This window comes from Microchirus variegatus (assembly GCF_963457635.1).
Source record: "Microchirus variegatus genome assembly, chromosome: 14".
Lineage (NCBI taxonomy): Eukaryota > Metazoa > Chordata > Actinopteri > Pleuronectiformes > Soleidae > Microchirus > Microchirus variegatus.
In genome coordinates, this window is record NC_139815.1 from 18,206,270 (window position 1) to 18,220,060 (window position 13,791).

The window sequence follows — 13,791 nt, forward strand, 5'->3', positions numbered from 1 at the left end:
CCCATGATACAACCCTAGCAACATTAACGTCGAGCTTTAAGTGTGTTATGCATGTCCATTCACTGCTAGAAGACACTGAATAATTCATCTATCCATGCTAAAATATCCTAACAGGGCAACTGCATGCTACATATTTAGGCCACACTGATGAGAGGCCCATCGTTATCTGCAATAGTGCCACTCTTTTTTTGTTTCACATCTCTTTACCTTTTCCAGACTGTGACCATCACTGTAAAATAATGGAAAAATGCCAATAAAACATCATAAACGTATTCAACCGAGTGTCCTTTGTATTCTAATGATGCTGGAGGCAATATTCTGAGACTGTTGTTTCATGATATACAGCGTAGCATATACTGTTGCTGCCATAACAACTGAAAACCTTGAAAGCTCAGAAGGGAACATAAATGTGATACATTATTATAACCTACATTGTACTGTATTGATCCAATTCAATTGTGTGTTTCTTTACAGTGAGGTCAGAGATCATGAAGCTTATCCTCCTAACTACTCGACTTGACTGAAACTAGAATTATATCAAACACTCTTGTGTGGCAAACATGGAGGAAAAGACAAGATGAATAGAAAGAGAAACAGACAGGCAGGGGCAGAGAGGGAAACACTGCAGCATATTATACTAATGGATCTACTGTGGCCTAGGCTTAGGACGGATTAAAGTTTACCATGTCACGAGGAACACATGCGCGCGCACACACATGCAGGTTTGCGCAGCTGTTCTTCTTCGGACTCTGCATTGATGTCTACTAATTTGGACAGCCTAAAAAAAATGTACTATTGCTAACCAGAACTATTAAACTAACGATATTTCAAACCATAGCCCGAAATTTGACCAGTTCTTCAGAAATGAGGTTCTGCCTCTTTAGGACCAGGTTTTTGGTCCCCATGAGGATGACTGGTCCTGAAAAGGTCATAAAGAGGTAGCGAATACAAGCATGCACACACACACACACACACACACACACACACACACACACACACACACACACACACACACACACAAATGCTCATGACTGACCTGCTGCTGCTCTCATCATTATTCATGAACCACTTGAGTCACTGTGATATGTTCAGTTTGTCTGTGTGGACCAACTGGTCCCGACAAGGCCGGTGTTTAAGCCAGGTCCTCAAGAGGCAACGAAAACAAATACCGACATACACACAAAGTTGAATCCACAAATACACGTCACGGACTAATCCACTACACTTTACTCACGTCCTTTTCGCTGCCGTGTGTCGTGTGCATATACGCACGTACACTCACTTTTACACAGTTAAAAGTCAAATAAAAGGGTTTTGTTTTATCCAAAATCTTACTTGCAGGATATGTATATTATACAGACATTTAAATAAGAAACTCCTAAAAGCTCATGTTGTGGCTCTCCGAGTGCTGAGGGTATTTTTACACCAGGAGCGCCCTCTGCTGGGGCTTATCTGCAACTTCTGAATTCAAAATAGATTTGTTGTCGTGTCAATTGAATGTTGCACATATATCATTATCTCTTATAACACATCCAGAAAATACAGTGTTTAGTGTGATGATATTTCTGTAACCTTTATTTCACCTACAGTTCCATGTCGAAATGGCTGCTGTGAAAATGTGCACATGTAATCGGCTTTAATTTTACATTACTGGTGTTACCGGCTCCTGTAACACTACTACGGCTACTGGTGTTACCGCCGGCTCTTGTCTGCCCTGGACGCTGTAGGAGTTCCAAGCAACCACAAGGTGGCAGTAATGCAGCTTGCATAGACGCGAGCCACCGTTGACACATCAAAGACCAAGTAGAAGAAGAACAAGAAGAGCTCTTTCGCTGACTTTCACAGTGAGTGGACGTAAGCATCCACTGCTGCAGTTATGTTCCGAGCCGTGTCCCGACTGTCAGCGACAGCGAGCCGGAGTCTGGTTCAGTCGCGAGCCGGCTACTCCGGTAGGACCTTCTACTTTCATTTCATAATTTGAATTTAACAACTTCTGTCATGAAGTTGGCCAAATTAGGCTTTCCCGGTGAGCTGCGCTACTGCTCTGTGAATACAGAAATGCGTGTGTGTGTGTACTACAGGGTGACTTTGAACTGTACCTGTTAGTTTCTGTTTTTGTGAGCTCGAATGAAATAAACCGTGCCCATGAGTGTTTGTTTTTTTGAAGAGGCGCTAAAGGAATTTAAGCATTTAATTTAATTTACGACCTTCGCGTTGACCCTCTGTAGATTGTTCACGAGCGTCAGTAACCGCAGTTTTACGCAGTTATTCTCAACACTTTGTTGTTTTTTTTAACGCAGTTGACTTTCATGACGAAGTAAAGGATTGTATTTGCAATAAGATAAGACTAAATGTTATATATATCCTATATCCAGATAATTAGGATGGAGAGAAGTTGTGGCAGCTGCGTGGATAATAACACAGTAACAATTCAGACACCAAATGTGTCATGTCTGTCTCTCTAGTCTGCATTTTGTGTCTGCTCTATACTACACTTAAATATTTTAATTACAATAGTTAATATCTCAATGTATGAAACGGTTATCAACATATACTTATTAGCAGGCTCTATCAATAATAATAATAATAATAATAATATGAATGAATAAACAATGCTTGGTTGACCAGTGAGAGAAAATGTAGACCTTCAGCCAACTTTAAGTTATTAAATTACTCACTGATATCCTCATAACCAGACCCGGTGTTCAATATTAAACAGCCATAACTTACGATAAGACACAAACTAGGCAGCTTTCAAGGTTCCCTCCTGAGATATCAAGGCGCCAGGCATATGGACCGGATCCACTATCTCAAGGGTTACTAACTACTGTATATATGCCTGCGATGATGACTTACTGTTCAGATGTCAGGTATTGTCTCAGTTCTCCTCGGATCTGAGCTGTCTACAATAAAAATCTTTTAAATTTACTCATCGCTGAGGTTCCATCATTGGTCGTCTCACCTGATAATCAAAAATCTCCATAACATGACCGAATAATGATGTTATTGCCCATGTATGGGTGTGTTGATGTATCGTTTTATACAATTTAGCCTTTTTTCCCAGTGGATATGTGGTAATGTTCCCATAAATAGTCATATCACATGTTTTTAAAGAAACTGAAACAAACATACTGTATGTCAAATGTTCTTTATACCTTGCAGTACTTTTTCTTAAAATTGTCATGGAAAATGAAGACTACAGTCTTAATGTAGCCTTACTCGCTGACATGAGAACAATGTGTGGTAGTAGATTTACAAATGTTTTGATTCTTGTACATCCATTTACAATCTCTTTTTTTTTTCAGCTCCGTTGGCCTCGAGATGTTACTCTCATGCCAAAGTGGAGACCGACGAGGAGTTTGATGCCCGTTGGATCACTTACTTCAGCAAGCCTGACATTGATGGCTGGGAACTGAGGAAAGGTGAGTGTTTTATCATGTCCACTGATCATAATTATGGTTCATATACAGCGTGATTATTGCATTTGTGAATTAATGGGCCCTTTTCCAATCAAATTAAGGCATGAACACCTTGGTTGGGTGTGATCTGGTACCTGAGCCAAAGATTCTGGATTCAGCATTGAGAGCTTGCCGGAGACTGAACGACATGGCCAGCGCAATCCGCATCCTTGAGGCTGTCAAAGTGAGCAACACCACTCTTTATTAGCATAAGCTTTTTCCAAACATCAAATGTACCTCATGTTTTGAATATTTTGTAATGCTGTGCAGCAAAAAGCAGGACCCCATAAAGACATCTATCCATATGTGATCCAAGAGCTCAAACCCACTCTGACAGAACTCGGCATCTCAACACCAGAGGAGCTGGGCATTGACAAGATATAAAAGGTCAAGGTGAGAGTGCAGTGTACCACTTTGCTATGTCTTCTTTGGAAGGTTACTGTGACTTGAGACCGGGGAATAGATTCATCTAGAAGTACTGATTTAGTCCAGCACTGCTTCAAACCCTGTATCCCGTATTGTTGCCCTGATCAAATCTCTGAATAAGATCATCTAGGGCACAGTAGTTCATAAGATCTTGCCTGCAGCTGAATGGATGTTTTGTTTTTCCATCCTCAGGTCAGATGTGTATGAAGAGGTGAGCTCTAAAGATTCTCTCCTGTCAAAAATGTCTATGTTAATTCAATCCATACTGTTCTGTTGTGTACAAAATGGTGGATCTAATAAAGAAAACCAATAACTGGAATGTGTTTGTTTGTTGTTATTTTTTAACCCCCTTCCTGCTAAATTACCTTTTTTCCAAACTGTACCTCACATATTTGTTGGGGAAAAGGGTACTGTATATACATAATATCTGAAACTGAAATTGACAAACCTATAATGACAGACCGCATACAAGTATGGCAAAAGTGAGTGAAAACTGAATTGTAGATATATGTTACTAGTTTTGACTAGTAAGAATGACGTCACATTTATCTAGAACTACAAATCATACAACGAAATGGTAATTACAGATTGTCAAATTTGACGATTATATGCAAAAACTTGCCATAGGAGGACGTGTGCAAAATCTGTCCAGCATGTGGCGGTAATGCACCGTTGTCGCCAGTAAATATACTAAAGAAGAAGAAAATACCAAAGGGGGGAAAAAAATAAGGAAGAGGAAGGGGATGCCAAAGAAAAAGCTGAGGCTCACCTGCTTTTGAGGAAAACAGCTCCTCTCCCGGGAGACGCCCGTCTTCATGGCTGTGTTGAGATGTACTTTGTGACAGCGAACTCAAAGATGATGAACGACATCATTGAGGAGCCGGAGAAGGACACGCTGCTGGAGGCGCAGCCGGAGAAACAAGTTCTGTCGGTAAAGTCTGCTAACGCTTTAAGCTAGTAAGGCTAGCTTACCAATAGAAAGTGGGTGGTGGTTACAGCTAACAGCTAGCATGAGAGTGTGACAGTGTCGGTGACAGTGTTATGCTGACGTAATTATCTTCTAATTTTCAGGTAGATTTGACTGTAAATTACTGTCGAGTGACATATTTGATTAGCTTTATAAACACACACACACGCACCTCTCTATTTTTTTCTTTTCACAAGTGCAATGTGGCTGGTGAAATGTTGTTTACTACTGGAGACAGTGGAGTTAAGCCGATTGAGAAAGCGCTTAAATAAACAAACACTAGTTACACTAGGGGTTACTAACTAACTAACACTAGGTTAGACAACTTGGTCCCACTGTACAGTCATGGACCTTTCTTTTATTCTATGATTTCATGGTTTTCCTCTCTCATACACTTCTGCGTCTAAACTCTCTGTCCTCTTACTCTAGTCTATCTTCTTTCTCTCCTCTCTTGTTCCCAACCTGTTATCTGCCCCTCATCTTTTCTTGTGCCACTTTCACCTTTGTGGTTTCTGTGGAGGCTTGCTCTGTTTTAGGTTTCCTATTTTATTGTTCTATTCTTTTGGTCGGGTTCGTCTTTTATTGTCGGTTTGTTTTGTGTCTTGTTGTTGTTTTGTTGTTGGTTCACGCTCCCCTCTCCCTTGTTTGCTGCAGTCTAACATACTAGTTGTATTGTTTGATTGTTGATAAGTTGATTGGTTGTCTTTGTCTTTTTTTCCCTCTTCCCCCTTTCTGTCCCCCCGCCTCTCCTCTGCTCACATTTTCCTCCCACCCTGACCAAACTTTGCTTTTATGTCAGAGAAAACGCCTATTCTTTTTCAACAAGCCCTTGTCACACTGAAACTTCCTGTTAGGAGTGAACGGAGTCTGGTTCTGACAGATCTTTCCTTGTCTTATCAGGCAAGACGTCTTGCAATATTTGATTAGACTTGATTGTTGAGCATTTCTAACATTTATTAAGAAACAGGGTTACAACTAAAGTTAGTTATGTGGCTACAATATGTGAATAGAAACTCACTTTAGGTACACAGATCACCTACTAAAGTAACTGGTGTGGTCTCCTCCTCCCATTTACATTAATAATTTGACTTGCATTCAGAGATGGTCTTCCACAGTGGTTGTGTTCTCCTCTGATCTCTGAAATCAACAAGGCATTTTCGTATGTTTTCATATTTTTTCCTTGAAATACTCAGACTAACAACCATTCCACACTCAAAGTCACTGGATATCTCAACCTTGAATTTCTCATGATAACGATATTGGTTCCATATACAGGCATTTACCTCTTTTAAACAGCATAGCAGTTAATAGGACATTTCTACTGATGTGTTTACCAGACAGCTGAAAGAAGCCAACTCCATGGTAGACATTTGCAGGTCCCACTCATCCTTGTCATATGACGTTGGTGGCAGACATGTCTCTTTTAAAGCTTATCTGATCCTGTCACTTTGGCCAGGGTATCGTTTCAGCTCATCCCTACTTTATTCCCCTTTCTCATGCTCTGAGCTTCAGTTGGTTGTCTTGACCATGTCTACATGCCTAAATGAATCGAGTCGCTGTCATGTGAATGGCTGATTTAAATATGTGTGTCTACTGTTGTTTTAAGCATCAGTTTTCCATTTCAGGGGCCCAGCAGTGGCACAAGACCTAAGACTGCAGATGGAGGCATCAGGCCTTTGGAGAAGAGAGGACCTTACATCATGTCCAGAGCTCCAGCTATCCACCTCAAACTACGTAAGATATTTTTTTACACTGATTGCAGCTACTGACTTGAGCAGGTTGTTATTATACTGGTCTGTAGATCATATATCCTCTCATAATTGTTTTTGTGAGTTTGCAGTATTGACCGCACAGCTATAAGGAGGACAGCAGGCCCATAGTCATATTACACTGAGGTGCTCAAATGCCCTTCACTTCACTCACTCTGTCACTGCAGAGGAGCAGACAACTTTTAATATTTCACTGCTTACTATGCACCCAATTCCTTAAATACTGTAAGCTCTTTTGTATCCAATTCCTTTGGAGCAACTTGTTTAACCCAGCTTGACCAAATGTATTCTTTACATTTTGGGGGGCATTTCTTTACTTTGCCTGATTAAACATGAAAAGGGGAGGCGGGGGGGTTAGACACACATCAGAAAGGGTCATAGTTTGAATTCATACCTGCAGCAACCGCAGAAGACAGTAGCCTCAATACATAGGGCACAGCTCTACCGGTCCGGCACACTAATTATCCAATAAATAAGTTTTAATTTAGTGAATAAATATGTCCAAAACTAAAAATAAGAATTCACCAGTTATGTTTACCCTTCATTGTAATTTTTTTTTTTCAGACAACTAAAGCAGATTAGCTGTTTTCTTCTTTTAACATTTCAGCTAAATGGAAACTGATTGGACTGTTGGACCATAGACAAAAGTAAAATGTTGTTGTAAATTTGAAATACCAATTGTCATTCAATGTACTGATAAGATTAAAATGGGTAACTACTAGATTTGAACAACAGGATGGCCAAGGCAATAAATAGTACAATTAAATCTGACGTGTTGACCAAATTTACACTCTGCTGAGAGCATGTTTTCATCCTAATACACCCCACACTAATGTTCTTTAGTGAGATTATTTGAGGCTTTAGCAGTTGGGTTTTACCTGCTTATCAAATCTTCACTATTGCATAATTAGGATGAGTCTTACTGTATGAGTCATTCAGAATGCTAGTTCTGTGCAATTCTGTGAACTGTTCATTTTGACACACACAGCATACCTCTTATTATTTACAGAGAAACACAGAGAGATGGCGAGGAAAGCGTTGAAGAAAAAAGCCCTCTCCCCAGGACCTCCAGTGATGCATCAGCCCAGACAAGGAGCCAAGAGGTGAGGAGAGGAGCCATGAGGACATAGGGAACTGCTTCTTGTAATGTTGTATCAGCGTAATGTAAAAGAAGAGCAGTTTTTAATTTCTGGCTCTCCTTTCAGGACAGTGAAGTATAATAAGGGCTACACTGCTCTGAGTCAGCATGCTGAGGAAACTTTGGTGACACTGGACTCAGACAGGTAAGATTATACCAAGCGAGGCACAAGCAGTACACTCTCTGTAGGTCTTATGTTGTTGTTGTTGTCATTTTATTGACATGCTCATAGTGTCAATGTGTAAAAAAAACATTACATTACACATGCAATATCATTTTCTCTGCTCATTTGTCCCTGAACACATTTCCGGTTTTGACACTTAAATAGTTGACATAAGAATGAAAGAACTAACCCGTCCTTCTTGTTTGTGCAGTGATGAAGAGATTGATTTTGAGCAGTATTCCTCAGGATACTCTTCAGCAGAGGTGAGTTTTTTTTAGTTTTTTTTTTTTTTAAAAAAAACAACAATCCTTCATCTTCGTAATCCCTCTGCAATCTTTTACTAACAAATTGCTTTGGCTTGGCAGGTCAGCCTTGACTTACTTTGACTTACTTCTGCAAATTATGTAGTGCAGGCTTTGCTGCATTAGGGTACCACCGAATGTGTTTGTCAAGCAATAAATGGGTAAGAACCTAGTTTATCTCAGGATATGTCATAGAAAAATATGTTATATCTGCTATATGGAACAAACAGGGACCAGGGACCTCATTTATAAAACTGTGGGCAGTTGGTGTATGTGTTAAACCATGCACATGTATGTCCGATGACAGTTCTCTTCATAAATCACACTGTACTTGTAATTTGGGGCAGCTTTTGCAATCTTTATAAATAGACCCATAAACAGTCAGAAAATGCTCCACAGCAGCGCACATTAAAGTTCCTCTCCTCCTCGCACTGTGGGTTGTGGAAAAATAAATGTGTAACCACCACTTAGTGGGCATTCACAGTAGCCTGGTTAGTGAATGGTTTAGACATTTTAAGGGGGTCGTTTAGTCAAATTTTGGATTTGTACGAGGATTAATCACCATACCTAGAGGCTCAATGTTTGCGTGCGTCTCTGGGTCCAGTGTGTGGAAGTTGTAATAGGCTCACAAACCATTCATCACCACTGGCCACAGATCACATCAGATCCTGCTGATCTCTAAACATTCTCTCTTTCTCTCCAAAGCCTTCCATTTGCCACATCATTTAGCAGAGCCAAATAAGCCATTAAAAAAAAAAAGATCATAAATGGCAGACTGTTCTGCACAATGATGACAATAATAATAATACATTTAGTTCATAAAGTGTGTTAAAGTTTAACAACACTTCACACAAACTCTGATCTTTTCAGCTAAAGCACAACAATCTGGATTGAAGCAAACATTATTTATGCTCCTGTTTACCCTGTTGTTTCTGAGAATGCATTTCATACCACAGTGTGCAAAGAAATAAGGGTTAAATTTATATATTGGTGTCATTTTAAACAGTTTTTGGTTATTCATCCATCCTTCCGCCGCCAGAGTCGAAGTTTCACCTCACGCCTCATTTATGTACATACACGTGGATCAGAGTTTCTGTGAAGGATTGCGTTAAATACCAAACTTTGTATAGCAAGAGGTGTGCGACCTTCTATTGTTTGTCTGTGAGCTTTATAGCCACAGATCTTGTTTTTCAAGATTTCATTCATACATTTTGTAGGAACAGTACACGGAGTGCCTGTCGACTGATAAATGTCAGACGAGCCCCTGGCCATTTCTTTACGTCAGATATGCGGTCAGAGTTGTTGACACCTTACATTCAATTGTACCTGTTATGTTACATTGCTATTGAGTCATGGAAGATTTGTTCTTCGTACTTAAAAGACATATAGTGTATTGCGAAGCACGCAGACATAGACGCCACATTACCATGTATTTATATATCAAGGAGGAGCCTGTTTTTAATATGTTTTTAAGTAATAAATGGCAAAGGGTTTTTGGGACTAATGACCTGAATTAAACTCACAAAAGCCAGTTAGCTACAGTGCTTTTTTTCTTTGTCCAGCGACTCGTGCAACTATGACCACAATTTGGTTTACTCGATAAATACGGAGTGTAGACGGAGCCCCTGTTGAGATGAAGGACGCAGCAGATAGATAATGATCATATCTGTTTATGAAGACTAAACAAGCTGAATAACAACAGCATCAACAACAACAAAAATTACCAAACGTTACGAGCTGCATGCCACATTATTCTGTGACAATCGCGTGTTCCTGAGGTCCTTCTTTTTGCTCTCCAGGTTCATCCTGATTTAAGCAGACAGCTGCTTCAGGACGGCTACCGTCTGGATGAGATCCCTGACGATGAGGACCTCGACCTGATTCCGCCCAAAGCTATGGGCTCCTCTGTGTGCTGCTGCTGCTTCGAGGGTCCTTCTTGTTCCATGCAGTGATGCTACTGGCGTGACTTAAACCTTGCATAAGTTCTTGGATCCAGATCCAGTCGCTGACTGACGTCACTGGTGCCTGAGGCCAAATATTTGGACCCAGCGCCACCGCTCACTGCTCTAAAGGCCCAAGTCCCGATCACGGCGGACTGCATGTGCCCGAGAAAGCTCAACACGCGAGGAAGTGGCGGACGGATGTAAGAACAAGCCTTATCCACTGTGACCCCCCAAAACTTGACCTTTCTACTTTTCTTTTTTGAAACCACAGGAAATAGTGACTATGCCACTGCTTCAAATTGAGTGGGAGAGGAGTTGATGATTTGGATTTGGGATTTGGTTCCCACGGTGGAAAAATAGTGCACAACATGCATACAAGTATTGCATATTGTGATTTTCATATTCCAGTCCTTTTTTTTTTTTTCTTTTTTTTTTTTATAACTTGTTTACTTCCAGTTTTTGAATGCACCTCATTAATCTTTTACATTGACTGACTACTAGTAGCACATTACCTGGCTGTCTTGTGTTATGTGTTTGTTTGTGTGTTTTTTTTTTTTTTCAACGTTTCATTCCAAAATAAGATGGACATGTATGGCTTTAATACTAGTATTACTAATGTAACTTAACTGAGCAAAAGTAACAAAGAAAGTGTTGGGAGTGAAACAATAGTGGTTATTTTTACAGCAACTGTTGCTGTCTTGATAATCATTCAAGTGAAAATCAAAGGTCAAGGTTCTGTACTATGTTCTACTTTTGTATTTGAGAAATACAAAGAGAACTCATCACTGCTACTTACTGTACTGAGAAGGACTCACTCATCCACTGCCTGTCTTTCAGTATTACATATTCACAGTCAAATCTACACGTACTATATGTTACACATACACGTAAGCTAATGAGTTACTGATAAGTGCTGATATTTGATTATGCTTCACAGTCTATAAATGGTGTTGTATGAATAATAATTCCAGAGAAAGATATATTACACTGTCAAAACTGCTTCAAAAGGATTGTAGGCATAAAAACAAAAATATATTACGGATTCTACTTTGAGACATTTTAATACATTTGTAAATGTAGTGCAATATCTATATATATAATAGGTCTAAATTCTGTTTTAGTTTTATTGGTATTCTAAAAAAAAGTTTGGCATAGATGTTTTCAAAGCATCAGATCCTGGACTGGCTGTTAATCCAAAAATGTGTCTGTCTCTGTGTGTCTTTATTTATTTTTTTCATACATTCTATCTGACACTAAAGAATAGCTGTTCATAAATCCCATAAGTCAAATTGTCATGAGAATTTAAATCCATTTCTACTCTTGTTCATTGCTTTTTGATATTGTGTTAAACTACATTCACGCAGGTCAGATCATGTTCTGTGTTATGTTATTGTTTGTTTGTTTATTTCTTACATGAATGGAAAACGGATGTACTGAAAGTGGCAATCTAATATATGTGTATTTTTTTTCACTCAATTTGGGTCATATTTTACTATTAACGTTTAGGTTTATTTTGAAATTGAGAGTTAAGAAAAAAGTTATATGAAAATTGCTAAGAGATTTATGTCAGGATAAATTAATGCTCAAGGTTTGACTGAACTCGAAAAAAAGTGAAGCAGGTTGCGCTAGAGATAGATAGATAGTTTTTTTACTCATGAAATGTTTCGATCGCTCTCCAAATCCATCTAATCCTTGCAAAACTGTTGAAGGTGTTCCATAAATATAAATATCATGAGCAGTGTGTGTATACAGCATCTCCTCTCAGACACTCTGTGGGTGTTACATGGGCCTTTTAGGAATAAAAAGCTAATTTCTCACCACGAGAAAGTAACTTGTTATGAGTGTGATTTAAAGTTTATGAACCCTCGGCCATGTTTTGGTTTTTATTGCATGTCTTCATATACACAAATATTGCACTTAATACCAGCGGTCAGTAGCAAGTACACTTGACTCACCTGTACTATGCAACTAATGGGACAATCTGCTTGCATTGTGGTAACGATAGTGTTATTGAGTGTTCAATGCAATAACTGAAATCGTTATTTTATGATGGAAAACGCTAATCTCGCTCTTTTTTAATTATTATTGTTTGACTGTACTCTGCATTGACTTTACGTTAATAAATAAAACGCATTTATTAAAAATTCCACGTGTATTATTGTCATCTGTCAGTCAGTTGTGATAGTTTAGTTATTACCACCTCAAGGGGGCAGCATAGAGCTATGCTACATTCTCAATGCAATGTCTATGACATTTAACTGTGGGACGCACTTGTGTTGTGCCGTATGTATGTTTATTAAAATATTACATCATAGTTGTTACATCATAATTATTGACACGTTGACTACAGTGATTCAAAAAAAGACGCATTTTCATTCACGGAAATTCAACAAAGTCCCTGATAACATTTTTATGTTATGTTTATGATAGATAGATAAATACATCTGCTAGAGCATTTCAGAATCAGGTATACACTGGATAACTATTCAATATTATAATAAAATATTATTCAGTTATGAAATACATATAAGATTAAATATACTCTGCAGCGATACAAAGTACAGGATTAAAACAAATATATGAATAATACACTACAGCAACACATAGTGAGATGCAACTTCAATCACGAAATTAACCCAATTAATTTATGGGGAAACATGCAATAATATTAGTAATATTATATAATAATATTTGTGTCGGGGTGTGTAGTGCACACTTTATTTTACTTTTCATTTATTCAGACGCGCCTCTACATGTACATCCATCAAAAAAATGTAGTATAAAAGAGGGCGTTAATATTAATACATGTTTTGTGTTATTATAATAATATGTGCAGGTAAAGTGTGTGAGAGACTTGTTGCTGCTGTCGCTGGGCGGGCCCACTGTGAGCGCCATGCGGGGGGTGTCGACTAAAGGGGAGGAAGAAAAAAAAAAACGAGTGAAGGGAGTTACCTAAGCGCTTTCTGAGACATGAGATCGGGCCATTTTCCACTCAGCCCCCTGTTCTATTAAAGAAGAAAATCAGGAAAATCAGCGGGGGGAAGCCACACACAGAAGCGCTGCCACATTCGAAAGAGGACGTTCAGAAGACGAAGAAAAAACAACAACAACCCCTTCCGCACGCGGATTATACAGAATCTGCGGCGCGTGCACACTACCTCTCTGTCTCTGTCTCTCTGTGCGCGCGCGCGGAGCGTATGTTTGTGTTTACAAGTGTTTGAACGAGCGTCAGAAACGAGGGAAGAAGGAGGATAAAGCCCAGGGAGAAGGGATGGTGGACAACTCCAACAGTAGTAAGGCACAAATGGTGAGTCACGCTCCTGCTCGGCGCCCGGTTACATTCATATGAGCTCAAAGCTCCGACAGAAGCAGCTGGACGCGGCTTTTACTCGCGGAAAAGAGTTGGCGAACTCAACTTAACGTTTTCTAACGGGAGAAAAGAGGAGAAAAAACTTCTTTAAAAAAAAAAAAAAACCCTGAATGGTAGGTTAGCTTTTAACCCATTCGACACCACTACACTGTACTACATGTTTGGCATTTTGTGCGCTAGTTTTCTGCTCGCTTGTACGCTAGCATATCCTGAATCTCCTGAAAGCGTACGTTTTCCACGTAGTTTGAGGATGTG

The 13,791-nt window shown here is 39.3% G+C and overlaps 3 protein-coding genes across 3 annotated transcripts in view; all 3 read left to right on the plus strand.

Annotated features, from left to right (window-relative positions):
* The first annotated feature begins 1,808 nt into the window (after positions 1-1,808).
* On the plus strand, positions 1,809-4,202 carry cox5ab (cytochrome c oxidase subunit 5Ab). Its single transcript, XM_083901251.1, has 5 exons — positions 1,809-1,949; positions 3,306-3,422; positions 3,521-3,642; positions 3,729-3,851; positions 4,077-4,202. The coding sequence occupies exons 1-4, from the start codon at positions 1,877-1,879 to the stop codon at positions 3,840-3,842; spliced, it is 426 nt and encodes a 141-aa protein (XP_083757377.1). The 5' UTR covers positions 1,809-1,876; the 3' UTR covers positions 3,843-3,851; positions 4,077-4,202.
* Positions 4,203-4,658: 456 nt separating this feature from the next.
* fam219b (family with sequence similarity 219 member B) lies at positions 4,659-10,227 on the plus strand. Its single transcript, XM_083900685.1, has 6 exons — positions 4,659-4,815; positions 6,477-6,585; positions 7,630-7,723; positions 7,826-7,903; positions 8,133-8,184; positions 10,023-10,227. The coding sequence occupies exons 1-6, from the start codon at positions 4,714-4,716 to the stop codon at positions 10,173-10,175; spliced, it is 588 nt and encodes a 195-aa protein (XP_083756811.1). The 5' UTR covers positions 4,659-4,713; the 3' UTR covers positions 10,176-10,227.
* Positions 10,228-13,437: 3,210 nt separating this feature from the next.
* Positions 13,438-13,791, plus strand: part of LOC310937050 (AT-rich interactive domain-containing protein 3B) — a gene marked incomplete at both ends in the record, with an annotated part of 44,721 nt that continues 44,367 nt past the window's right edge. Inside the window, one exon of the mRNA XM_083901242.1 lies at positions 13,438-13,473. Within this exon, the coding sequence (XP_083757368.1) occupies positions 13,438-13,473 (36 nt within the window). The remainder of the gene's footprint in view (positions 13,474-13,791) is intronic.